Consider the following 26,219-nt stretch of genomic DNA (forward strand, 5'->3'; position numbering starts at 1 on the left):
TTAATTTTGGAGGTAGTTCCTTTTTAAGGGCCAAAACCGACTGGAGGACAGCCTGCTATCTTCTCAATGCTGTCTACAGCCTTAAGTGCCCCTAAGCTCGGCATGAATAATTGAAATTCCAAAGTAGCCACTAACTCAAACCGGCCGAAAGGCAAAAAAAAAACAACAAGTAACTCCAGGGGCAACATGATAAATGCAGTCTCGGGGATTAGCACTCCAAATCATGCAAATAGCATATTCGTCGTCGGTACGCTATAGTAGAAAGGTAGAAACATTGCATTTTACTGAAAAAAGTTGACTTTGCATGATCAGAGGGCACAAAGTGGATGCTTGACCCTTGCAACATTCCTCATCCTCCTTAGTTTTGCGCCCGCTCTTAATTTGAACTTGTATGTCTTTCCACTTATGGTCACTAAGGGATGATTTAAGGGGGGATTTTTGAATAGATAAACTCATTGATTGAATATCATTTCGACTCTCTTAGACTAACAAACACCAAGTAATTACTCCACAAATGGTCTTTAAATTCACTAAAAGTAGTATTTGAGACTACCTTATCTTGTTTTTTTTTTTTTTTACGAAACCAAGGCTAATATTTAAATAGATATTACAAATTCAGAAGAAAATAAGTATATTTGTCACAAATTTTGGTTGATTTCTATCAAAAGTGTTTTTTAATAGTTTCTGACTTTACTGGTTATAAATCTGAGGCTAATACTAGGCATAGATTAAGTTCAAAATCAAAAGTCATTGAATCAAAATCATTGCGGACCCCGTTTAGGGCCTTGTTGTACTTCTCTGAACCCCCTTAATCTTAAGATTGGCCAAACAATTTTTGAATGCTTCGCCAATATTCCATTTATTTATTTTTGTTTAACCACATCTAAAAAAGACTTCCTGTGTACGTCCCTTCCAAAAGGAAGTGGTTACCAAACCCGAAGAAGCCATGACTTCTTTCAAATGCAAACGTGGATCTTGGTGCCGCCTTAACGTGCATAGTAATTTAAACTCCAAGGGATCTGTAATTTACTTTAACATCTGTGGAGCGAGATTCTTCGACGAAGAAAAACAAGAGGAACATTCACTGAACCTACTCTCTAAGGAGAGCGCCCGTACTTAGTCACGTTCAGAGGGTCTTTTTCTTAGTCCCCTCTTCTTAGCAATGTGCTTTTATTTATTAATTTTTGTATAATTTTCAATGTTTTTCATATAATTCACCTATTGGTTTGTGCTTTTCAAGTTTTCGGCAATATATTTTTCAGCACAACTTAGAAATACCAATACTTGGGGTAAGTGCCGGCAGTGGGGGAAGCAGAGGGCAATGGTCCGCGCTGAGAAACAAGGAGACATTTGCAAATATCTATAAATAGGCAATGAGTAACGCTCCCGTTTAAATGTTGTTAGATATAAGGTTCCTGATAGTACTTGACCCCACCTCCTTCCCACCCCCACACCCCCAAAAACAACATGGCGGCACACGTTGGTGTCGCTGGGACATTACATGAGATTTAAAAAGCTCTAGATACCACAAAATATATGTTCATGTTTTTTGTTTTTTCTTCAGATGGCTTACCGCAAGATCAAACAAATGACATTTAGGAGGATACGCTTGTTGCTATCTCGTTCTTCTAGAAATTTCTATCAGAATTCATAATTTCAGGGAATTCTCCAAATGAAATGCTTACTTCTTGATAATGGGGTTGTAAGAATTTGAAAGAGACTATCGAAAGTTGAAAGAAAGTTACTTTGCCAATTTTCCAAAGATTATTTTCCACTAATATGATTTTTTTTTTTTTGAAAAATAATGTTTCAGACAGTTCGTGGTTAGTAAGTAAGGAGCAACCCGGCTCAATAGTAACCGAAACTCTAAAAAACGGAATTTTGATACCAATAGGCACATAAAAAGAATTAGATTTTTATGCTGATTTCAAATGTATAAGTTTCATCAAGTTTAGTCTTACCCATCGCGCCTGAGAAAATTTGCCTTGTTTTCGAAAAAGGGGGAAACACCCCCTAAAAGTCATAAAATTTTAACGATAATCACATCATCGAATTCAGCGTATCAGAGAACCCTACTATAGAAGTTTCAAGCTCCTCTCTGCAAAAATGTCGAATTTTGTATTTTTTGCCAGAAGAAAGATCACGGATGTGTGTGTGTGTTTTTTTTTTCAGAGGGGATCTTATCGACCCAGTGGTCCTAGAATATCGGGAGACGGCTCATTCGAACGGAAATTAAAAGCCCTTTTTAAGTGATCAAAAAATGGAGGCAACTAGGCCCCCTCCCACGCTCATATTTTTCCCAAAGTGACCCGATCAAAATTTGGAGATGGCCGTTTTGTTCAGCACGGTCGAAAAATACAATAACTATGTCTTTGAGGATGACTTAATACCCCACAGTCTCCGAGGGAAGGTTGCAAGTTATGAACTTTACCCAATGCTTAAATATAATATTGGTTATTGGGAAGTATACAGAAATTTTCAGGGAGGATTTTTCGGGTAGTTGGGGAAGGGACATTGCTATGTAGGGGGGCCAGATTTCCCAGCATTATTTAAAAAAAATATCAGAAATTAAACAAAAAAGAATTTTTTCAACTGAAAGTAAGGAGGAACATAAAAAATTAAAACTAACAGAATTTATTACATATATGATTGGGTTCACCCCCTAATCATTACCTCGCTTTTTACGCTAAAGTTACGCTTTGTATTTTGTCAGAGCTATTTATTCTAATTAACGGCCTTTGTGATTAAAGGGTTATTCTTAAAGAATTGGAACAAAATTTGAATTTTAGCGTAAAGAGCAAGGTTTTGACTAGGGGAAGAACTCCCTAATATACCCAATAAAAATATACGAATATAGAAGTTCGTTACGTAAGGTAATTTTTGAGTTACTTCGGAACTAAATTTTAAGAAAGTCATTTCGCAAAAAAAAAAGTAAAATTAATATGCAAATTTTGTTTTAATTAATCATGTACGGTGAGCCAACATCCGAGCTGCATTAATTTAAAAATGTTCAGAAATTAAATGAAAAAACAAGTTTTTTAACTGAAAGTAATTAGCAACATTAAAACTTAAAACGAACAGAAATTATTCGGTATATGAAAGGGGCTGTCCCCTCCTCAACGCCTCGCTCTTTACGCTAAAGTTTGAGTGTCTCACAACTTTATTTTTTAAAACAATAAAAAAAAACTTTAGCGCAAAGAGCGACGCGCTGAGGAGGGGACAGCCCCTTTTATATAATTTCTGTTCGTTTTAAGTTATAATGTTGCTCCTTACTTTCAGTTAAAAAAAAACTTGTTTTTTATTTAATACGACATAGAATCATTGAATCATTGAAATGGAAAAAAAAATATACAGTTGATTTTTTATTTATATACGAAATTTTCCTCCGATTCGTGAAAAAGTAACAAAATGCATATAAACAAATTTTGATGTGTTTTTAAAGTTTTTTTTCTAAATCCGTTATTATAGCCCACAGTAGACGGTTTTTTAGACGGTTGTAGACGGTTGACAAGTGAACATCTTGCTATATTCCGCTGTGTGCTGGCGTCATGCCATGGCATGGATTCCTGAACTATATTTCACGATGGATTGACAATTGACAGTGAGATTGAAATTGATAAGAAAGATGTGTGTGTGTTCTGGCCACAGTTTATAGAATTAGCAGTATGATCATGCCCTATCTCACCCATTATAAAAACCCGGACCAAGGTGCGAGTGCTCCAGAGAACATTTTTGCAGACAGAAACATAAGCGGCATTAGATCTTTTCACGGGTAGACAAGTCAGATTTCTCTTGGAGACGAAACAAGTGGAAACCCGCTCTTACGAATAATGCACTCTGTAACCATTTCTCATTGATTGACGGAGACAGACTAACCCGCTAATGCAGAAAGAAGTGAGAGGAGCTTTTTGTTCGTACCGAGAATGAAGACCAGAAATGATCTGCGATAAACTTACTGGAAAATTCTATAAACTGTGGTTGTGGCTTGCGATTTTCAAACAATTCGTGGTAACGAATTGTAAGTAAGAAGCGACCCGGCTCAATGGTAACCGATACTCTAAAAAACGGAATTTTGATACCAATAGATACATCAAAAGAATCAGATTTAAATGCTGATTTCAAATATATAAGCTTCATCAAGTTTAGTCTTACCCATCAAAAGTTACGCGCCTGAGAAAATTCGGCTGATTTTAGAAAAAAAGGGGAAAGACCCCCTAAAAGTTATAGAACCTTAATGAAAATCACACCATCATATCCAGCGTATCAGAGAACCCTACAGTAGAGGTTTCAAGCTCCTATCTACATAAATATGGAATTTTCCATTTTTTGCCAGAAGAAAGATCACGGATGCGTGTTTATTTGTTTTTTCCCAGGTGTGATCATATCGACACAGTGGTCCTAAAATTTTGTGGGAGGACTTATTGGAACGGAATTTAAAAGTTCTAGTCTCATTTTTAAGTGACCAAAAAATGAAGGGCACCTGGCCCCCCTCCCACGATCATTTTTTTCCCAAAGTCATCTGATCAAAATTTTGAGACTGCTATTTTGTTCAGCATGGTTAAAAATATTATAAATATGTCTATTAGGATGACTTAATCCCTCAAAGCCCCCAGGGGGAGGGCTGAAAGTTATGAACTTTACCCAATGTTAACATATAGTATTGGTTACTGGGAAGCATACAGACATTTTCCGGGGGAATTTTTTCCGGTCGTGGGGGGTGGGGGTAGGTCGGGGGTTCTATGGGAGGATATTTTCATGAAGGAAGTTTTCATGGGGGAAGGGACATGGCTATGAAGGGGGTGCCGGATTTCCCATCAATTATTTTTTTTTAAAAATCAGAAATTAAATATAAAAAACAAGTTTTTCAACTGAAAGTAAGGAGCAACACCAAAACTTAAAACGAACAAAAAAATATTAGCTATATGATTGGGTTCACCTTCTAGTCAATGCCTCGCTCTTTAAGCCAAAGATTTTTTAATACTTTCATAAGAGCTATTTATTCTAATTAACGGCCTTTGTGATTAAGGGGTCATTATTAAAGAGTTGGAACAAAATTCGAACTTTAGCTTAAAGAGCGAGGTATTGACTAGGGGGCAAACCCCCTAATATACGTATTAAAAATATATGAATATAGAAGTTCGTTACGTAAGTTAATTCGTAAGTTACGTATATTTGTTACTAATAAAAACGTTCGTAAATAAAATTCAACAAGTTTCTAGAAAGCCATTCAACCAAATAAAAGTAAAATTAATTTGCAAATTTCGTTTTAATTATTCATGCACGGTGAGCCAAAATCAAAACCTGTATTAATTCAAAAACGCTCACAAATGAAATAAAGAGAAAAAAGTTTTTTTTAATTGAAAGTAAGGAACGACGTTAAAACTTAAAACGAACAGAAATTATTCCGTATATGAAAGGGGCTGTCCCCTCCTCAACGCCTCACTCTTTACGCTAAAGTTTGACTTTCTCACAACTCAATTTTTTTTAAACAATAAAATTTTGTTTTAATTGCAAATTTTTTTAATTAACTTTAACGAAAATCACACCATCAGATTCAGCTTATCAAAGAACATTATTCAAGAAGCTTCAAACTCCCAGCTGCAAAAATGTGGAATTTTGCATTTTAAAATAAAAGCTGCATTAACTACAAACGATCAGAAATTAAATAAAAAAAACGTCTTTTTAACTGAAAGTAAGGAGCGACATTAAAACTTAAAACGAACAGAAATTATTCCGTATATGAAAGGGGCTGTCCCCTCCTCAACGCCTCGCTCTTTACGCTAAAGTTTGACTCTGTCTAACAACTTTATTTTTTAAAACAATAAGAAACTTTAGCGTAAAGAGCGAGGCGTTGAAGAAGGGACTGCCCCTTTCATATACGGAATAATTTCTGTTCGTTTTAAGTTTTAATGTCGCTCTTTACTTTCAGTTTAAAAAACTTGTTTTTTTTTATTTAATTACAGAAAAGGATCGATTTTGAACTCGAGAAAATGTTTAGCTAAAGCTGGTGGTCAGATATGCCCGTAAGGACGGTACAAAGGGAGAACTAATTAGTGAGCTATACGACTGCTATGTCGTTTTTCGTGAAAAGGATATTAGAGACGAGGCGGTGTTCTGCATGTATGATCCTTTGGAGGTCTCCGAACCCAGTTTTAAGGCACGTGCAGATTTGTCGCTCCGGCAGCTAGAAATCAACGCAAGTTGAAAGAAAAGCTGAATATAAATTTCGAAACGCCAACGAACTCACCCGTGAAAGGTGCTGCAGGTGCGAACAATGAGATAGCGAACGTTTCTGAGAAAAAACTTATCTCCGTTGTTGTGGCTAATCCACCTGTATCAATCTCACGGAAAAAAGACAGTTGATTGATAAGTGTGGCATTAGCGATACTGATGTTTGTATCAAGTCACCTAAAAGTCGTTGGCTGATCAAAGTTTCCGACCGGGTTTCAGCTGAAAACATTGCAAAAATCCCGAAAAGTGACACTGCGACAACGAAAGTGACCGAGTCCGTCTTCATCGGCGTTGTGAAAGGGATACCGAGTTGTGTAGCGGAAAAAGACTTAAAAACTGCCTCACCAGAATACACAAGAGCTATCCGTATCGGAAGCTCGTCAACTTTCAAAATGTATTTTCCGACAGAAAGTGCCCTTTCCTTTGCAATCCAACACGGTATTCGGATCGAATATGATTGCTTTCGGATAGAACAATTCCCGTTTATTCCGAAATGCTGCTACAATTGCCAACATTGTGGACACGTAGTTTCCGATTGTAAAAATGCGGCAAAGTGTGGTAGATGTTCTGGAGGACATACCTCCAGTCCCGAGCAACCGTGTTCTGCACCTACGAAATGTGCAAATTGTGGAAGTAAGAGACATCTCTCTTATAGCATCAAGTGTAAAAAACTAAACGAAGTTTCGAAATTCTTGGCTGACTCACTAACTCATCCGATGTTACCCTTGCTGAAAGTTTTCTTATGCATAGTGTACGAAGAGCAGTTTTTCTGGTATCAGATTGCTTTGATTATTTATGGTGGAAATAACTTTTAGTATTGAAGTTCCTTTTTTCTTTTTATATAGTACTCTGTCATTTCCCTTTTTGTAGACGGGTAAGAAATACGTGATTATTATTATTAGTAGGCAAAATTAGGTATAAGGTAGAGCAAAAATTTGCACAAATCTGAGATTTGAAAAAAACAACTTTACTACAAATCAGTAGTGGCTCGTTGTGGCGTTCCCGACAAGGCTCAACCACCACAATTGTGAATATTTCACATTTATTTAGGGGCTCATTTGGTCTCAAATTGAAATCTCTACTTCCTTTTTAAAGCGTTAAATGTAATTAAAAGGCATTCAGTCCCTCTCTGATACTCCTTTTGTCCCCAGGCACTTCCAGTCCCCCCCACCCTGTGACATCAGAACAACATTTTGAGATAATTAATTCAATCAGAGTTTTAAGAAGGTCATAAAAACATCCTTTGGGTGGGGGCTTAGTCAAGAAAGCCCCAAGGCTAAGAGTCACAAACCGTTTAATTGGCAGGCTCTTCACAAATGAGGTTTATTATAATTGCAGCAAATAGGTGCAACCTAGTAAAGAACGTACCACAGTGTATAGTAATTTCAAAATACGTTTTTAAGAGAAATTATCTAGTGAGGAAAAATTTTTCCTTTATAATTTATAAATCAAACAGAGCAGGGAAGAAACAAAAAGTGCTGGGGATTGGAGGCAATGACAAAACAAATGTTGCCCGGGCTTGAAAAGAATTCAATCCCGATGTGAAAACAAGCCAAGTCCTGTTTCAGTCCAAAAACAAGCAAAGTTCAAGCTGCGGACTGACTCGGTGCAAATGCAAGGCGATACCAGACTGAATATAAGAACAAGCTTTGCCGAAGCCGCAGAATTTCGATGATACGGCGCAGAATTGAGCTAACTTTTGACTAAGTATGAAAACGAGCTAACTCTCGTTTTTTGCAAAAACTAGATAAGTTCTTATTCAGGGTAAAAACGAACGAGGTCCACGTTTGGTGCAACAAAATTAAGTCCTAAATCAGCGTAAAAACAATCTGAATTCAAGCTCTGGAAATTCAGTTACATGATTGCACTTTATTTGAACCGGAATCATGCAAGACTTTTCAGCATGTATTATTTGACATTTAAAATAAGCAGAGGACTCTCTAAAATCAGTCAATCGCAACCCCACCACCAACTATTTAGAAACAAGTTTTGCATATTGCACCCTGTTTGAATAAGATACTGCAAGTATTTCTGTCTGTAGGATTTCCTCCCCCCTAATTTTTTACTTTTAGTTATGAAGTAAGGATTTTCACATCGTACAAATGGAGAACCAAAGTGGGCAAAATGCTTTAATCTCAAACCCGCAACCATCTACTAAATTTTAGAAATGAGATGGTAATAGCGCACCTTGTTTAAATCATAATCATCAAAGGTTCTCCAACCTGTGTGATTGGAGACGCAAATAGGTATCAGTTCTTGCCTCCCCCCTCCCCATCCTCACATACCCTCTGCACAAAAGAACTCATCTACTTGAAATTTTATCGGCATATAACTAGAGCTAGACAAACTCCCCTAAGAAAAATTATACTGTTGTATTTTTTTTTTTTTTTTTTTTTTTTTTTTTTTTTTATATTGAGGTGTTCACAGATTTCGAAGTTTCTAAGGTTGGGAACTTCTTGAACTATGAAACTGTTAATCCTACTAGCACCTAGAATGCAAAGCTCAGTGGTCTAAAATTTCTTGGTAAAAATCACTTTGAGCATTGGCTCCTTTCTGGGTTTCTTTCTGTTAAATTTCAAGCAAATCTCTGCACTTTCGCCTTTTTGGTCACTTGATTGTCAAACATTTGTCTTATCAGTCAAAAATTTGTCAAATCTCAATTTTTTTCCAACAAACTGTAGTCTGCCAGTCGGCTAGGCAGCTTGGCTACGTGACATCTCAACCTGAAGCTGTCGCTCAGTAGTGTGTGTCCTTGTAAATGGATTTTATTTTGATTTTACCGCGTAACTGGAGGCATTAAAAAGGTTGATTCTTCCCAACCACTCCCCCCAACCAGAGCCAGCAAAAGCCATTTCTTCACTGATATTTCTGCAATTATTACATTTATTTTTTCTATCTTAACATAGACACTTCTTCTTGCTGAAGATAGGATAGGAATATAATTACAACCATAAAATTACTAATATGGGTAATGTAATTGTAACTAGGGGAACATGGTGTGGAACGGGGTAAGGGGCGGAAAGGGGTAAGCGATTTTTAGATGACAAGAAAGGTGCTGCGCCAAGCGGCAATAGCTACAACTACTTCAGCTCGGTACAGCTGAACTGCGGCATCCATGTTTGTTTCGTTTCCTTTCGTTTGATGAGAGAACCAGTTGTCGTCTAGTTATTTGCTGTTGGATTGCAACTTTTATTTATTTTGTAATCAAGGTAAGGTTAACACGCTTCTTTGCATTACATCTGTAGCTAGTCATGCTTGTAATGCGTTCAATGGGCTTTGTTTTAGTGACCTTATTGTTTCTTTACTTGAAGTTTTTGCGTGGCCATAACCTCCAAATAATAAGGCGTGTTCCTGGGGTGGAACGGGTGGGGCGGAATGGGGAAGTACCCCAATCCGTCCCGCACTATTTTAATCTGACCAGTCGTTAAAACTAGTTCGGTAACTTTTCTTAATTTATTTTCAGATGGTCCGTGTGTATAAGAGAAAGACAAACAGACAATCCTGGTCTACTGAGGCGATGAACAATGCTGTTGTAGCGGTTACTCCTGGTCGATGTGGCTGCCTGAATGCTTCTAATGAGTTTGACGATCCCCAAACTACTCTTGAAAGATACATTAAGAAAAAAAAGGAAAATCCTGAGTATCTGATTGATAAAACTGCAGGGAAATTTCAAACTGTTTTTACCCAAGAACATGAACTTGAGCTTGTGACGTACTTAAAAACTATGGATTCGCGGTTATTTGGTCGGACAATGAAGGACTTACGTACCTTAGCTTACCAATTAGATCAAAGAAATGGCATAGCTCATAGATTTCAAAATGAAATAGCTGGTCAAAACTGGGTCAACGGATTTTTTAAGAGAAATCCTACTCTGTCTATTCGTAAACCAGAGTCAACATCTGGCGCAAGAGCTATGGGATTGAATAGAGTGGCTGTGGATAGTTTTTTTTTCGCTACTCACTCCATTGGTAGATAAGCACAAACTTACAGCGTCACAGATATTTAATTGTGATGAAACTGGTGTTTCAGTGAACCCTAAGAACCATTCAAAAATCATTGCTTGTAAGGGCAAAGGACAAGTTGGTGCAATAACTTCTGCAGAAAGGGGGGAGACCGCAACTTGCCTTATTTGCATGTCTCCAAGTGGATCATACATGCCCCCGATGTTAGTCTTTCCGAGGAAGAAAATGCAGAAGGAGTTTGAGCTGGGAACCTCTAGGGAGTAGGGCTGAGGTTCACAGCACTGGATAGATAACCGCTGAGCTATTCTTAGTATGGTTTAAAAAATTTGTAGCATTTTCTAAGGCATCAAAGGACTTTCCAATTCTCCTTATATTAGACGGACATTCCACCCACACCAAGAACCTAGAGGTCATAGATTACGCAAAAGATAATGGCGTTTTGTTGCTTTGTTTACCCCCGCATTGTTCTCACAAGTTACAACCGCTCGATGTGTCTTTCATGAAGCCTTTGAGCCTTCACTACGCTGACGAGCTTCGAAAGTGGCTCCGTTACAACCCAGGGATATTCGTAGCGCTGTTTCAAATTTCAACGCTCTTCGGATCAGCGTTTATCGAAAGCGCCTCTATGAATACTGCAATTAAGGGGTTTAAAGCAACAGGAATTTGGCCACCTAACCCAGCCATATTCTCTGATTCAGATTTCCTACCAGCTGACAGTACTGACATCAAACAAGCTGAACCTACAACCCAAAACGTGATTGAGGAACCTCCAAAGACAGAGAAAGAACAAGTGGTAAAATCTTCTTCTGGCTAATCTGTTGATAAAGAAAATTATTACACTTGTAGTGGAAGGGGTGAAGATGTTACAGTTTCTAGCCCTACCGCTGACGTTAATGGCGCCCCTGCTAAGAAGGTTCAATTTAATATGGATGACAAGGCTACTCCTAGATGCTTTTGGTTGACAACTGACACGAATGACTTTCCAACTGCATTTATTGTTTCACCTGAAAACTTAATTCCTATTCCAAAAGTCAGAGGATGTGCAAAAATGGGGAAGACTGCAGTTATAACTGATTCACCAAACAAAAATGAGTTAGAGGATGCTATAAAAGAAAAACAAGAAAAGGAGATTGCCAAGACAGAAAGAGCACTTAAGATACTTTTTAAGAAAAAAAAACAAAACGGAAACTTTAAAAACAAAGGGAAAGTGCCTGATTAAGAGTGAAAAAGTGCCAAGAAAAAAAAACAAAAAGATAAAGAAACAACCTGAAACTTACGGTAGTAATTCTGACTAGTTTTCCGACTGTGAATGTTTTTATTGTTGTGAGTTTTACTCAAGGTCAACTGAGGGTTGCGTTGCCTGTTCCATATTTAAAAAATGGGATCACAATTCCTTTGCAGGAATAGATAGCGAGGACGATGAGGCTATCCTGGTATGTGAATTTTATAATTCAGAATGAGATTAATTTCATGAAAGAATATGTTTAAACTAGTTTTGTTGGCTTAAGCAAAATGGAAAAAAGCCAAATTATTGTTTCATTTTTATTAATCAGATTAATTAATTAATTTAATTAATCATAATCAGATTAATTCGATGAAAGAATATGTTTAAAATAGAGTTGTTCCCTTAATCAAAATAAATAAAAAGTTAAATAACAGTTTTACTTAGTTAAATATACTGTTTTAACTACCACCCTGTTAATTAACTCTATTAATAATAATATTATTAATTTAGATATCTGAAACGAGCCAAAACTAAGTAATTTAATATGTCATGTTTAAAACGAACAGAAATTATTCCACAAGAAAAAATGAAACCTAAAACAAGCATTAAGTAAAATGGACAATTTATTTATCAATCAAAATCACCTCAAACTTAAAACTAACATAAGTTAACAAAAATAGGAATAGGGTTAATGCCTCTTCAAATCTCGTAAAGGCCAGAGTGTCATTTGCACTTATACACGCTCTGATTCAAATTTTAAAAATTATAAGACTGCAGAAATTTTCTTGGAAGGGGGGAGGGGGGAGAGGTTGAAGCTTCGAAAAACATTTCCAGAAAAGTATCATATTTTTACGAGTATTACAAAATTTTGTCTTTTAGTGTATTTTTGACATTCTAAGGAATTTTGAGCTGCTCAACTTCTATACGACTGACCGATCTTGCTGGCAATTTAGATTTTAGCTTAAGTTAGATTTTAGTTATAGCAAAGGGTAAGGATAATGGGTAAGGCAAAGGCAAAGGGTAAGGTTGAGGCATAGGCAGGGTTTTCAGCACCCGGAAGCAATTTTAGTTTTTGTAACCTCCCCCCTAACAAATTCCAACAGGATTAGGTTTAAAAAAGTGTTTTATCTAAACGGACTAGTCAAATTGTAGCGCTATCTAATATTTAGTTAGAAAGGCAGCATGATCGTTCTTCTGATTCATATTCCAGTTTTACATCAACATTTCCGTTCAGACATTCATAGATTCCTTGCCAAAAAAAGAAGTAATATTTTTTGCAATTATAGATTGCAAAAAATAGATCAGCTACATGGAACTGATGGAAGATATTGTAAACAAGCATAAATAAAAAAGCGGATATCTAGCTAATTTACAGATGATACAATCAGATTCTCAAGAGCAAATATGGATATTATAGGGAGTCTAAATTAAAATATGTTTTTTGTATAGAAAGTTTTAGTTTATTTTGGATGGTGATCATACGAATGAATTACAGTAAATTTTAATTTTCATCAAAGTAATCCTCATCATAATATTAATGACATTTTCAAATATTCAAAAATTAATCTTAAAAATAGGATTTCCGAAATCCGCATTTTGGAAAAAAATAATTATACTAGATTTAATGATATTTGCATTATTACAGATTTAATTCGGTCTACACTGAGATTAAATATTTCAGCTATACATATGTTTTGTACCTCTTTTGATTCCAGAAGGAATTTTTGAGACCTACTATTTTTAAAATACAAATGTATTTTTCATAACCTGACATATACTAAAGACGCATGGTAATCATGTTGTTTATTGAAAAGACAGTACAGACTAAATTATGGAACTGTCTCTAGTTACACTAAAGATTTGCTTTAGACGCAACTTTTGTTGATTTGCACTTATTTTTCATTTTAACTTTGAGCTTACTTCATTTCTGAAGTCAAACCATTTTCTGATCATTTCGTTAGTCCAGATTTTAAAAATTTTCTCTTATTAAAAAAAAGATTAAGCGATTATGTTTCCTAGTCTCGTTCTTTTTCATTTAAATGAGGGCACTTGAAGGTTGGGAAAAGGGTGGGGGGGTAATCAAACAAATTTTTGAAAAACATTTCCCCTGTTAACATGGACGATTGCTTGCTTAATAAAACAGTGTTGGAAGTACTATTTTCCTCAAACCAGATGGGATTTTTCCCTTGAGATGAATTTCTGGACATGTCGTATGGTACTAACAGCAAATGTAAACTTTAAAGAGTAACTTTTAACGTAGCATTTTGCTATAGCTTGAAACAACTTTGTTCTTTGTGTTGAGGCCTCCTTCAAAAACATTATTAGTATACTAAGTTATTATTGTATTTACGACCAATAATTAAATAGATAAACATAAATATCAGCTTGAAAATATAATAATTTTATGGAATGAATGCAAAAACTTTTGATCGTTCTCACAAACTTTAGGTTTTTTCATTCGTCTGAGTAAATTCTTTGGCAGGCTCCTCCATTGTAACAGTCACGATGGGCGCAATTGACAATTTGTGTGGCTCATCTTTTGTCAAAATTTCATAAGACTCTGAAAGAACAGATAAAAAATATACACATCCTCAACCCCTCTCTACAAGAACGTATCTTAATCAAAATACAATCGGTACCGAGAATATTAGAGCAAAAAGTGGAAACACATTTCAAATATTTTGGTGGACTGTTTTTTTTTAAGTGCATCTTATTTACTAATGTGAATTCCTGATTTTGTTTGCTAAAAGCTACTCCGAGCATGGGAGAATTTGTTGGTGCTTGGAAATAAAAACTACTAGCATAACTGGAAGGATGTTTGTTTTAAGCACAGATTTTGATTGAACCTTTTTCTTTTTACATCTAATTTTTCAGCTTATAAGATTATATATTTCACAACTTTAGGTTAAGTAGGGTAAGTTATGAATTAAGAAAAATGTATTTTCTTAGGGTGTATAATTTTAATTAATTTAAATCCGGGCAGGTTTTTGCATTTTACCTCCGCTTTCCTTTTTCTTTAAATATATCTAATTCCAACGCAAGGCGTTTCCCGCTTCTGCATTCTTCTGTATTATCCAGATTTTTTAAAGCAAGACTCGTGGCGTCTAAATCACGTGGTGATGTTTTCCTATTCTTAGCAAATGAAAAATAACAAGCTTTATGAGTAGTTACAATACCCAAGAAAAAAATCTTCACAAGATGAAATATACAGGGTGCATTCTGAAATTAATGCAGTTATTTTTTTAATTAATTTCTTTAACAGATTTGCACAAACACTAAACATTTTTCAAAATACTGTCCTTGGGCCTCTATAAATTTTTTCCAGCGACTCTGCCATGAATGTTATGTGCCTCGGATGGCGTCTTCGGAGAAGTCTAACATGGTGTTTGTCAAGGCTGATTGGATCGCTTCCAGGGGTGACTTCACGACTATAGAGGGGTGGGGTAATGATGGAACCAAGTGTCTGGTAGGAACTTGCGGAATTGCAGCGCGTTGTGGCAAGGGGCGTTGTTGTGATGGAGTTGCCCAGTAGTGAAGATGTCTATTCTCCTCATGACGACCCTTTTTTGGAGTCTTTTCAGCACATCCATGTAGTAGGTAGTATCAACTATCTATGTTTGAGGACTAAAACCCCTTATCCTTTGCTGTCGAAAAAGATAATCGGCATTTATATCACCTTTGATTTGCTCATACTTGACTTTTTGGGTATAAGGGACCGGTTAATGCGCCACTTAGAGCTTTGGCGTTTTGATTCCGGGTCGTATTCAAAACCCAGGTTTCATCACCAGCGGTCAAGTAAAGGTAAAAAAAAGGTAAAGAATACGGCATTGGACTTTACAATTGCTGCTAATAGTGCTGGTATCTCTTTCTTGGCCCTTCAGCGAGAAATTGCAGTTGGGGGGTTGGGGGCCAACCATCCTGTACTTTCACACAGCCTTCGTGTTTACCTTTCCCACATTTCTACAGGTACCTATTTAGAGCTGGGTCGACTCTGGCTGAGCTTACAGAGTCACAACACTAACCCTCTTCCCAAACCAAATAATTGGGCATACAAGGATTCGAAGCCTCGCCCTCTCGGACAAAGAATCCTAAATCCAGTGCACCAATCCACTCGGCTAGGACGATGAAGTATCGATGAAGTAGTTTGTATTTTCAGGTCAATTTTGAACATGTTACAAAAGAAAAGTTGAAATTTGACATTATTTTGCTCGATTGCCGATCCCATTTCTTCTGAGACCTGGTCGGTGCGCAGAAGTTCAGAATAACTGACGTTTTGCCGCGTCCACCGCTTTAAGAGCGCTAAGTTTATTTTTCATTTTGTCGTCGTAGAAATGTTAAAATTTAAGCAGTTTCAGCTTGCAATAGCCATTTTCAAAGACTATCTGCTATGGTCCGTGCGAATTATTCAAGTAACTAAGTATAAGAAGGGAATTCTCCAGTGGTGTCGTTGCGGGGGGGGGAGGGTACAAGGGGTAAAGTCCCCCCTCCAGTAATTTGGATAAAAAACTTATTATATAGCCCATGCCCCTTGACTCTACAGATGTGGACCCTCTTGCTCCCCAATAAAAATACTGGAGCTACGCCTCTAGAATTCTCAGCTACTTAAAATTTATGTATGGAGACCACACTGAAGCATGAGTTAAAGAGAACAGTCTCATTTTGAAAGATGATAATCACCGTGACAAATCTAAGAAAACAGAAACGAATTTTGGAATTGCGTTTAAAGAGGTCATAAAAAAAAACCGGATATTTATAACATAGCTTTTAAAAGTTACGCATCACTAAAAAAAATTCCTTCTGAGCAGTGTACACTGCAAATTTACTCGCAAATATCGACACAACTGAGGATGAAGTCACAAAAATAAAGAGTCGATGGTGAGTATAATTTTAAAACTAGTTGAGGATAGGTGTGGCAAGGACCAATTACTTAAAAAACTGTGCTGAGACTATTATGAGGGAAATATACTCGCCGGTATCTCTCGAGTCCAATCCCAAGCGAGAGCAATTTTTTGGGCCTATAAGGAATCTTAAAGGAGTGATTAAAAAATTTAGGAAGCCAAGTAGCAAAACTAGAGGTAACAACTTATGACTTTGAAACAATAAAAACAGCTTAGAACTCTTGTTTTTCACGGTGTTAAGAACAGCCAGGTGCTACCAAGTGCGCCACTCTCAATATAACGACGCCAAAGATGAGATTTTAAGGTATCTCTGAACAAGATTTTTCTTAGTTTACAGGTGGAAGTTAAACATGTGATGGCTGGCAAATGATAAAGTTTCACAAGTTTTTGAGAAATTTTTTATTTTAGGGACAGAATGTTAAGTTTCTGCAAGCAAATCAAAATTGGCTGATTCTAAAATCTTCATATCTGAATCTCTAACAAAGTGACGTCGCAATATTCTGAGTTCGGTGACAGACAATTTTGGTGTTAGAAATGGATGATCAGTTCGTAGTCAGGTACCCGCAATGCTTCCAGGTGAGCAAGCTGCTCCTTGAGTTAACTCCTTTTCAGACTGCATTTAAAAACTGGAAAGCTTCTTTGCAAGTCCGTAACCTTGATGAGTAAAACAATTACTGTAATCTATTTAAGTCAATTATTCGCCGAGTAAGGTTTGATTTTCATTTTAGAAAATCCCTGAGTGTGAAAAGGATGTTGGAAAGACCTAGAAACTTATTAGTTCAGTTTTGAAACCTGGTTCTTCCAGAAGAGTTTTACCCAGAAGTCTATTCATCAACTACCAGTTGGTATGTGGTAAAGAATTGTCGAAAGTCAGCTAGCGTCTTATTTCTCTGCTGACGGAAAAAACACTGCAGGGGCTATTTCTCCAGCACCATAAAGTCTTATTTAGGCCCAGCTTATTTAAAATCAATGGCACTGAAGCCCGTAACAAAATCCGAAATCCGTAAGATTGTCCCTTCCTGTCTCCCAGATGATATCCCTAATGAGGTTATCACGTACTTTTTACCAGCAATTCTTTCACCCTTAGCTGAGCTTGTTCAATAAGTGATACTTTGATTACAGGCCGATCTCTCTCTTTTCAGTATTCAGCAACGCTTTTGAAAAGGCTGTGCTACCAAGACTCAAAAGCTTTCTTGATACAAAACAGTTCCTTCATGAATTTCAGTTTGGCTTCGTGCCAGTCATTCGACTCATTACAAATCTGCTTCGTTCCTTAGTTTCTTTCATTCGGCCCTTAGATGCTGGTTTAATCCCACGTGACACTGACATTCTTCTAGAAAAACTGGGCCACATTGGAATGTGAGGAACCGTTCACTCTTGGTTCCATTCGAATGTTTTGAGTAGAGAAATTCTCATTGGTGAGAATCCTCTAAGTTATTTCCAGGTTAAATCTTGTGTTTTACAAGGGTCTATCCAGGGCGTTCCGAAATTTTGTTGCTGTTTGTGTCACCTCACTCGTCCTGGTGACTTAATATTGAAAATAAACATTAAAATTGTAGTAACATTTTGAACTGATGAGCTTTCATCAATTAATATCATTATACATCAAATATTCAGTTTAATTTATTAGCTCTTTTTAAGTTGCTAATGACGAATATAGTTTCCCTACAAACAAGTGTTTGGATACTGCCTCCTTTCCTAACTGTAAATAAAAACCAAAAGCCTACTGCGTCATTGGTGCTTAACTGAAAACGGATTATATTACAAATATTTTCTTTTCCAGTTCTTACAGCATTGAAAACAAAAATAAAATTACAGTGAAATAAATTCTTGAACTGATGAATCTTTCAACAATTAATATCACTATACATCATATATTCAATTTGATGTTGTTTATACTTTCCAAGACCGTTCAAGACGCATATAGTTTTCAGTAAAGCGCCAATGACGCAATAGGTTTTAGACTTTTACAGTGAGAAAAGGAGGTCATACCCAAACTTTTGTTTGTAGGTATATTTGTTCGTTTCAAGCTTAATTTGCATATTCGATTTAACTTTCATTTTTTTTAAGATTTATTTATTAATTTACATTAATATCTATTGTACGCTTGTTTGCATTGATTGTTTATTTACTTTCTGTTCGTTTTAAGTTTCATTTATACTTCAATAGGAAAATATTTTTTTTTGTCGTTTTAAGCTTGATTTTATTACAAGATAAGCTTGATATTATTACTTGTTGTATGTTTTTGCTATGATTGTTTATTTAATTTCTCTTCGTAATGGGTTTCTTTTATTCTTTAATAGTAATTTCTGGTGGTTTTGAGTTTGAATTTTAAAATGTATCTGTATCTGTATTTTTAACTAGCTTAAGTTTAAAATGGCCTTTACTTTTCTTTGAAAAACTTATTTTTCCGAACGTTTTTTTTAATTAAATTTGGTTCGTTTTTGATTGCAAAACATTTCAAGTTTTTAAAAATTCCTTATTTCAAAATCAAACTTTAAAAAAAAATCAAATATTCCTCATAGTATCAAAACTGATATCAAAGTAACAATATCAAAGTGAAAAAATGGGTTTGTTTCAACGTCGGAGTCTTTATTATCTGATGTTTGAACTATTTTTAACAAAATTCCTATCTCAAAATTTTTATCCGATGGTTTTTAGGAATAAGGGCGGGGGGGGGGACTAGATTAACTTTCGGTCTTTTTTTACTCTTTAAAAGTAACCTAGAAATTTGTATTTTAAATCAAATCAGCCCTCTCAGAAGTTTATTTAAGCATCCTTTCTTTAAGAACTATTTATATCCCTGGAATATTACTTACGACACCTACCCTCGTGTACTGGGGGATTGCGCCAACCACAGAGCTGTAAAATCTGATGGTTGAACTATTTTTAAGAAAACGACCACCTCAAATTTTTATCGGATAGGTTTATCTATCCTATAAGGCCAAAGGCATGGAGGGAGAGAGGGGCTATCTGCCCTCCGATCTTTTTTTACACTGATAAAATGAACTACAACTTTTGATTTCCATTCAATTGAACCCTCGCTGAAGTTGATACGACCACACCTTCCATAAAAACCATATATGCCCCCAGAACAATACTTACAACGCCTTCCCCGGCCCTGGGGGTGTTGTGTCATCACAGTAGTTTTTCTTATCTGACAATTGAACTATTTTTAACAAAAATACCATACGTAAAGGAGTTTTTGTTATATGATCTTTGAACTTTTTTTAACAAAATGATTACCTCAAATTTTTTATCAGATGTGTTTGTGTGAACAGGGATTGGGGGGGGCAGTTGCCCTGTGATAACTTTTGACTCTTAAAAATTGCACTAGAACTCTTCATTTCCAATCGAAAGAGCCCCCTTTGAAGCTAATACGATGACTCCTTCTATATGACGTGCCTCTGAGAAAAAAATTAATGGGGTGTGAGGGGAGGCTAGCTGCCCTCCAATCACTTTTGACTCTTAAAAAGTGCATTACCACTTTCAGTTTCCAATCAAATGAGCCCTAAAAACAGTTCCTTCATGAATTTCAGTTTGGGCTTCGTGCCCTTCATTCGACTCAGCACAAATCTGCTTCGTTCCTTAGTTTCTTTCATTCGGCCCTTAGATGCTGGTTTAATCGCACGTGACACTGACATTCTTCTAGAAAAACCGGGCCACATTGGAATGTGAGGAACCGTTCACTCTTGGTTCCATTCGAATGTTTTGAGTAGAGAAATTCTCATTGGTGAAAAACCTCTAAGTTATTTCCAGGTTAAATCTTGTGTTTTACAAGGGTCTATCCAGGGCGTTCCAACATTTTGTTGCTGTTTGTGTCACCTCACTCGTCCTGGTGAACGCAGGTTCCAGTCACACTACGATGATGGCCTAATTGAATTTGCTGATGACAATACGCTACCACCGGTAGTATCTCATTGAGCATCACTGGAAAAAAAATATTTCTTGCTTCAATTTAAAGAGTTTCGTGGTTTAATGTGAACTACTTAGCTCTTCATGTTTGCAAGTCTAAGTTGTGGGTTTTTTTTCTAGAGCTTCTACATCTTTCCGGGTTTCCGTGTGACATATACATCACGTGGCACTCTCCTCATATCCGAAAGTGGTACTCTCCTCAAATCCTTAGAATCCTTCTTGATGAGAGTTTTTCTTACAAATTCCACATGAATCCATTAAAAGTCAAGATTGTCAGGAATTTTGGGAACTTACCTAAGCTAAAGCACAAATTCCCCCGATCAATGCATATACGGCTTCTTTTCTTCATAGTTGATTCAACTATATATTTCCTATTGCCTTACCATATGGATATCTACTTTTCAGTCGAATTTGAAGAGTATAGCGTCTCTTCATATCATGAAAAGGTCAGAGTAGTTGTAAAATTTGCAAACCTATCTGCTGTTAAACCCCTCTTAAATCTTCATTAAGTTTATGTCCTTGCATGTGCTTCGTTTACTTTTGTATGGCCACTTGGTACACTTCCTGCTGTCTTATGGCCACCTATTTTTGTATCTGACAGAACGTCATATTACCTGCGTCGTTTTGACAACGTAAGGGTCCCTGCCTCGCCTTGCGTTCGGACTGATTTTAGCCTTTTGGTTGCATCTTCAAGAGTACGTAATAAACTTCGAGCTGTGGCAAGGGGCTATCATTCCTTTAACATCTTTAACTGTCTGATGGTTGATTTTAAAATGATAGATTTGATCTATAAATTCTTAAAGACAATATTTGTTTATTTATCATATTATTTTTTCTACCTATAATTTGGATTTGTTTTTCATTAAGTGTCTTTTTTCGAGTTGGTTATAAAAAGGGTGCTGTTAAGTATGTACGTATAAAAAAAAATATTTTCTGTGTCTGCGGAGTCCCCTTTCACCTGATTCAAGTTGTAAGTTTGGTAAGTTAAATCAGCGCTCTCTCTCTCTCTCACTCTCTCTTTGTCTTTTCTTTTTAGCAAATGTTTTAAATAGTATCTATTTAGATGTTTGACGTTTAAATATTTTGTTTTATGATCCCCCTCCTTTACAGGCCATGTAACCTTTGAGGGGATTAATGTTTTTATTTATTTAATGATTTCTGTTGTTGTTTGAAAAATATATCTACCTATCTATACCATTCTTTATTCTTTCCGATATGCTAGCGCTATCTATGTAATTTTATTATCGTGAGGCAATTTGGACTCCTAAGAGGCCACCAGATGGCAATGTTGTAATGCACTTTGCGCAATGTCTGCTGGTCAGGCACTGACATTCTTTACGCACTACCGCCACCTCAGTTGTTAACACCAAGAAGAAGACCAAATTAGTACCAGTAATTTACAGTATTAATTGGTTTAACATTTCATTCGTGCCGGTTTTACTAGTGCCTTTAATAAAATGCCCAGAACTAGGATTGTAAAAGACAGGGTCATTTAGTTTGTGATTTTTATCAAAGACTATGTAAGCTATTTTGAAACAAATGATTCAGTTTCTTTTATTATGTTGGATTCTTACGTTTTACGAGAAACTTAGTCTTTTGTATTCCATAATATTTTTCTAATAAATAAAATATACTATATTTTCGTCTTCTATCCATCCCCCTTAGCCTTCTTAAAGCTGCGTGTTAGTAATTGCAGTACCAAGAATCTCAAACTCATAAAAAAAAACTATTTTTTGAAATACAAATATGCAGCATCAGGATACAATTACCTTAGATTTTACCTTACGCATGGCCAGTAAGTGAAAAATAAAATTACGATCAAACTGCAATTGAATTTGACTTGTGTTTTAAAGACAAAAAATTGTTAATTGAGGATTCTAGAACTTAAGAGAAAATTTCATATTTGGATAGAATATTGATTTTATTGAAGATAGAATATTGAGTTTTGCTGAATTGAAAGTCAACTATTCATATTTAGTATTTAAGCCTGCTTATACTAGCTTATTACTAATGAATAAATGAAAATTCAGTTATATAAGTGACAGAAAAAAATTCAATCAAGACTATGAACAAAATAAACTTTAAAAAATCCGAACTTTTCTATTGCATATCCGGAAACCTTTATAAATGGAAAAAAAGTTTTCAAATGCGAAGCCAAAATATTTGGGTTTCATTTAATTTAGTTCATTAGCTGCATTGATTGAGAGACCTTTACCTGTTCCTTATATTTTTTTTTCTGTGTTTTTTACTTATATTTATACATCGAAAAGCAGTGGTGTCTAAGGTATTATTTACACTGATATTTAGTTTAAAAACAGACTTCGATTACAAACGCAAAATAACAAAAATTTAAAATATTTCAAAACTTGTATTTTTATATGTAAAATACAGCTGTATGACAAATATTCAAGTTAATTAGCCATCAAAAGTAGTAAAATATCGATAGTGTCGACGCAGCCAAGCTACTATATAATAAATTTCAAATATTACCAGCAGTAGTAACCATAATAATACCCCAGCCAACTGACCAGCACCATCCAACAAAACAAAATAGCACCGTCACCAATTGTGAAATCCCAACAGCGAGAGAAATGAAAAATGCTTGGAGCCGGTGGTCATTTGTTGGTTCAAGAGTAAATCGTGGAGCGCCACAGCAAAGATTCGAAACTCCTGCACTTATTGTACCTGAAAAACACTCAATAATAAATACGATCTAATACCTTTGCGTCTCTGAAATAAACAATTTTAAAGATAATAAGCGATTCTCATCTCCCAGGGCTAAGAAACATGAAATTAGGTACTCCTATGTTAAACGGCCCTTTTTCAAATACGGAATATTTTATGTTCGTTTTAATTTTTAATGTTGCCCCTTACTTTCAGTTAAAAAAATTGTTTTTTTTTATTTAATATGTCAAAAGAATCGGCTTATTACCCTGATTCCAAACATATAAGATTCATTAAGTTTCAACTTAATGACAAAACACCTGGGAAAATTTGCCAGACTTTTGAAATAAGGGGGAAACAACATCATATTCAGAGTCTCAGAGAACCCTACTGTAGATGTTTCCAAACTCCAATCTGCAAAAATGTGGAAATTTTAATTATTGCCAGAAGAAACATCTCGGATGCGTTTTTATTTGTTTGTTTGTATTTTCCCCCCAGGGTTGATTGTACCGACCCAATGCTCCTATAATATCGGGAGAGGGCTCATTCGAAGAGTTTCTAGTTCTAGTGCCCTTTTAAAAATGACCAAAAATATTGGAGGGCAACTAGGCCCCCTCCCACACCCCTTTTTTTCCAAAATCGCCTGACCAAATTTTGAGATAGCCATTTTGTTGAGCATAGTTGAAAGATCCAATAACTATGCCTTTGGACAGGTATGGAAAAAGTTCCATAGCTCCCAGCAGCAGAATTCGACAGAAAGGTCTTTAAGCTATAAAATTTGCCCATTGTTTACGCATAGTATTTGTTTATTGCGAAGTATGCGTATAGTTTTTTTTATTCTTTTTTTTTGGGGGGGGGGTAAATTTTATACAAGGGGGACGATGGAAATTTCCATGGGAAGGGAAATTTCAGGGGTGTGAGCTTTTCAGGGGAAATTTTACACTGGGGAATTTGGGACGATTCCTGTACGAAATTATTTTTATTTGTCTTACTTACTCTTTGTTAACTCAATTTTACTTGTGGGGATGGTAAGGGTCGTTTCTGGGGTAAATGTTCACCAGAATTGAATTGTCAAGAGGATCTTTCCGTGGGAGGGGGTATTTTTCTGTTAAGTTGGAGCTGTATTTCCTGGCATTATTTAAAAAAGATAAAAAATTAAATAGAAAAAACAAGTTTCTTCAACTGAAAGTAGGGAGCAACATTAAAATTTAAAACGAACAGAAATTATTACGGATATAACGGGGGTCGTGCCCCTCTCAATACCTCACTCTTTACGCTAAAGTTTGAATCTTGTTCCAGTTCTATAAGAACGACTCCTGAAACACAAGGGTCTTCTAATTAAAACAGTAAGAAGCTTTTCCAAAAGTACTAAAAACAATTTCAGCCTGACGACTGAGATGCTGAGGAGGGGGGCAATCCTCCTCGTATGCGTAATAGTTTCTGTTCGTTTTAAGTTTTTATTGTTGCTCCTTACTTTCAGTTGAAACACTTTTCTTTTAATTTAATATTGGCAGAGGTCCGGTGTGCCGTTGTGGCAAAATATAGTGCTAGATCTATCTTTGTCACTCCAATGAGAAAGACTGAAATATAGAAAAACTATGTTTCTGGAGGCAAACTATATTCACGGCTGCTTTTAGTATCGTCAAGAAGACATTTTTCCACAAATGGATGCTATTATCATTATTATTTTCACAAAAGTCATTGTTATGCTAAAAGAAATCAGTTTCGATTAATGCAATATTTATTACCATTATATTACTTATAATGATCAGTCCAATTCACTGTCTTCTGAAAGAATGTTTTAATCGAGATGGAAATTTAATAACTATTAAAGATGAAATCAAACAATAATGAATAGCTCAGTTAAGTATTCCTTCTTCGGCAAAATTCATGCTTGTACTTATTTGTAAATATTTAACAAGGGAATAAAGAAATACAACAGGATTTTCATTTTTCTTTACTACGATATATAAATTTTCATGAAGTAAAATAATTTCCTTACGGCTATGCGCATTTCGTTTATTACTATTGTGTATTACTCATTTTTTATTTGTTATAATTACAGCCCTCTGAGCTTCTGCAGGGGAATGGGGGAAGATCACCCCCAATTAAAACCCCAATCCGCTTAAGTGGGAATTTGTTGTTTTTTTGCAGTCAATTCCTCACAGGCTCTTTTTTTAGGTGCGTGTAAGAACCTATTATCATCGTCCCCCCCCCCTCCCACTGCCAAAAATAAAAGAATAAGTGAATAGATCATGGAAAACTAATAAATACACACATATACAGGAGTTAAAGTTTCCAAAATACTAGCAACTTTTTAAAGCTTAAGATTAAATTAAAGTGACCTCGAAAATTCTGCCAAGTCTCTCAAATACACTTGATCTTTTAAAAGGAATTAAGCACACAAATAATAAATTAAAGGGCAACAAAAAACGAGTTCATCGAATTTATGAATATATCATAAAGGTAAGTACGTTTTGTAGACTCTCATCCCACCTAGAAAAGCAAAAATACATAAAAAGCGCGATACTTTGCAATATCAGAAAATAAGTGACACTTTGCTGGTCTGCGTCTCCATTAGGGGACACAGACTAGCCATCCCACCCAACCAACCCGTGAAATATTTCCACATGCACTTTGTCCTATGCTTATAAAATAAACAATTAGAGTGTTAAACGATAACAGGGCAGCATTTGAAAAACCTTATAATGTTTTTACTTTTATAACATTAATAAATCAAATAATATTAACATTTTGATTACTAAATGTCAGTATCAAACAGTTCGTGGTAACGAACTGTAAGTAAGGAGCGACCCGGCTCAATGGGAACCTTCTAGAAAACGGGATTTTGATACCAATAGATACATAAAAAAAAATCAGATTTTAATGTTGATTTCAAATATATAAGTTTCATTAAGTTTAGTCCTACCCATCATAAGTTACGCGCCTGAGAAAATTTAGCTGACTTTTGAAAAAAGAGGGAAAGACCCCCTAAAAGTTATAGAACCTTAATAAAAATCATACCATCACATTCAGGGTATCAGAGAACCCTACTGTAGAGGTTCCAAGCTCCTACCTCTAAAATTTGGAATTTTGCATTTTTTGCCAGAAGAAAAATCACGAATGCGTGTTCATTTTTTTTTTCCCCAGGGGTGATAGTATCGACCCAGTGGTCCTAGAATATTGTGGGAGGGCTCATTGGAACGGAAATTAAAAGTTCTAGTGCCTTTTTTAAGTGACCGAAAAAACGGAGCGCAACTAGACCCCCTCCCACGCTCATTTTTTCCCAAAGTCACCCGATCAAAATTTCCATTCCCAAAGCCA

General features: G+C 35.8%; 1 protein-coding gene across 1 annotated transcript in view; it reads right to left on the reverse strand.

Annotated features, from left to right (window-relative positions):
* Positions 1 to 13,862: 13,862 nt before the first annotated feature.
* The window catches only part of LOC148950176 (uncharacterized), a 61,669-nt gene continuing 49,312 nt past the window's right edge, over positions 13,863 to 26,219 (reverse strand). Inside the window, exons 4-5 of the mRNA XM_089091799.1 lie at positions 22,722 to 22,916; positions 13,863 to 13,978 (exon numbers count right to left, since the gene is read on the reverse strand). Coding sequence (XP_088947925.1) covers positions 13,863 to 13,978; positions 22,722 to 22,916 — 311 coding nt within the window. The remainder of the gene's footprint in view (positions 13,979 to 22,721; positions 22,917 to 26,219) is intronic.

Source organism: Artemia sp. Qi Xiang Cuo, chromosome 7 (assembly GCF_049724085.1).
Source record: "Artemia sp. Qi Xiang Cuo chromosome 7, ASM4972408v1, whole genome shotgun sequence".
Classification (NCBI taxonomy): domain Eukaryota; kingdom Metazoa; phylum Arthropoda; class Branchiopoda; order Anostraca; family Artemiidae; genus Artemia; species Artemia sp. Qi Xiang Cuo.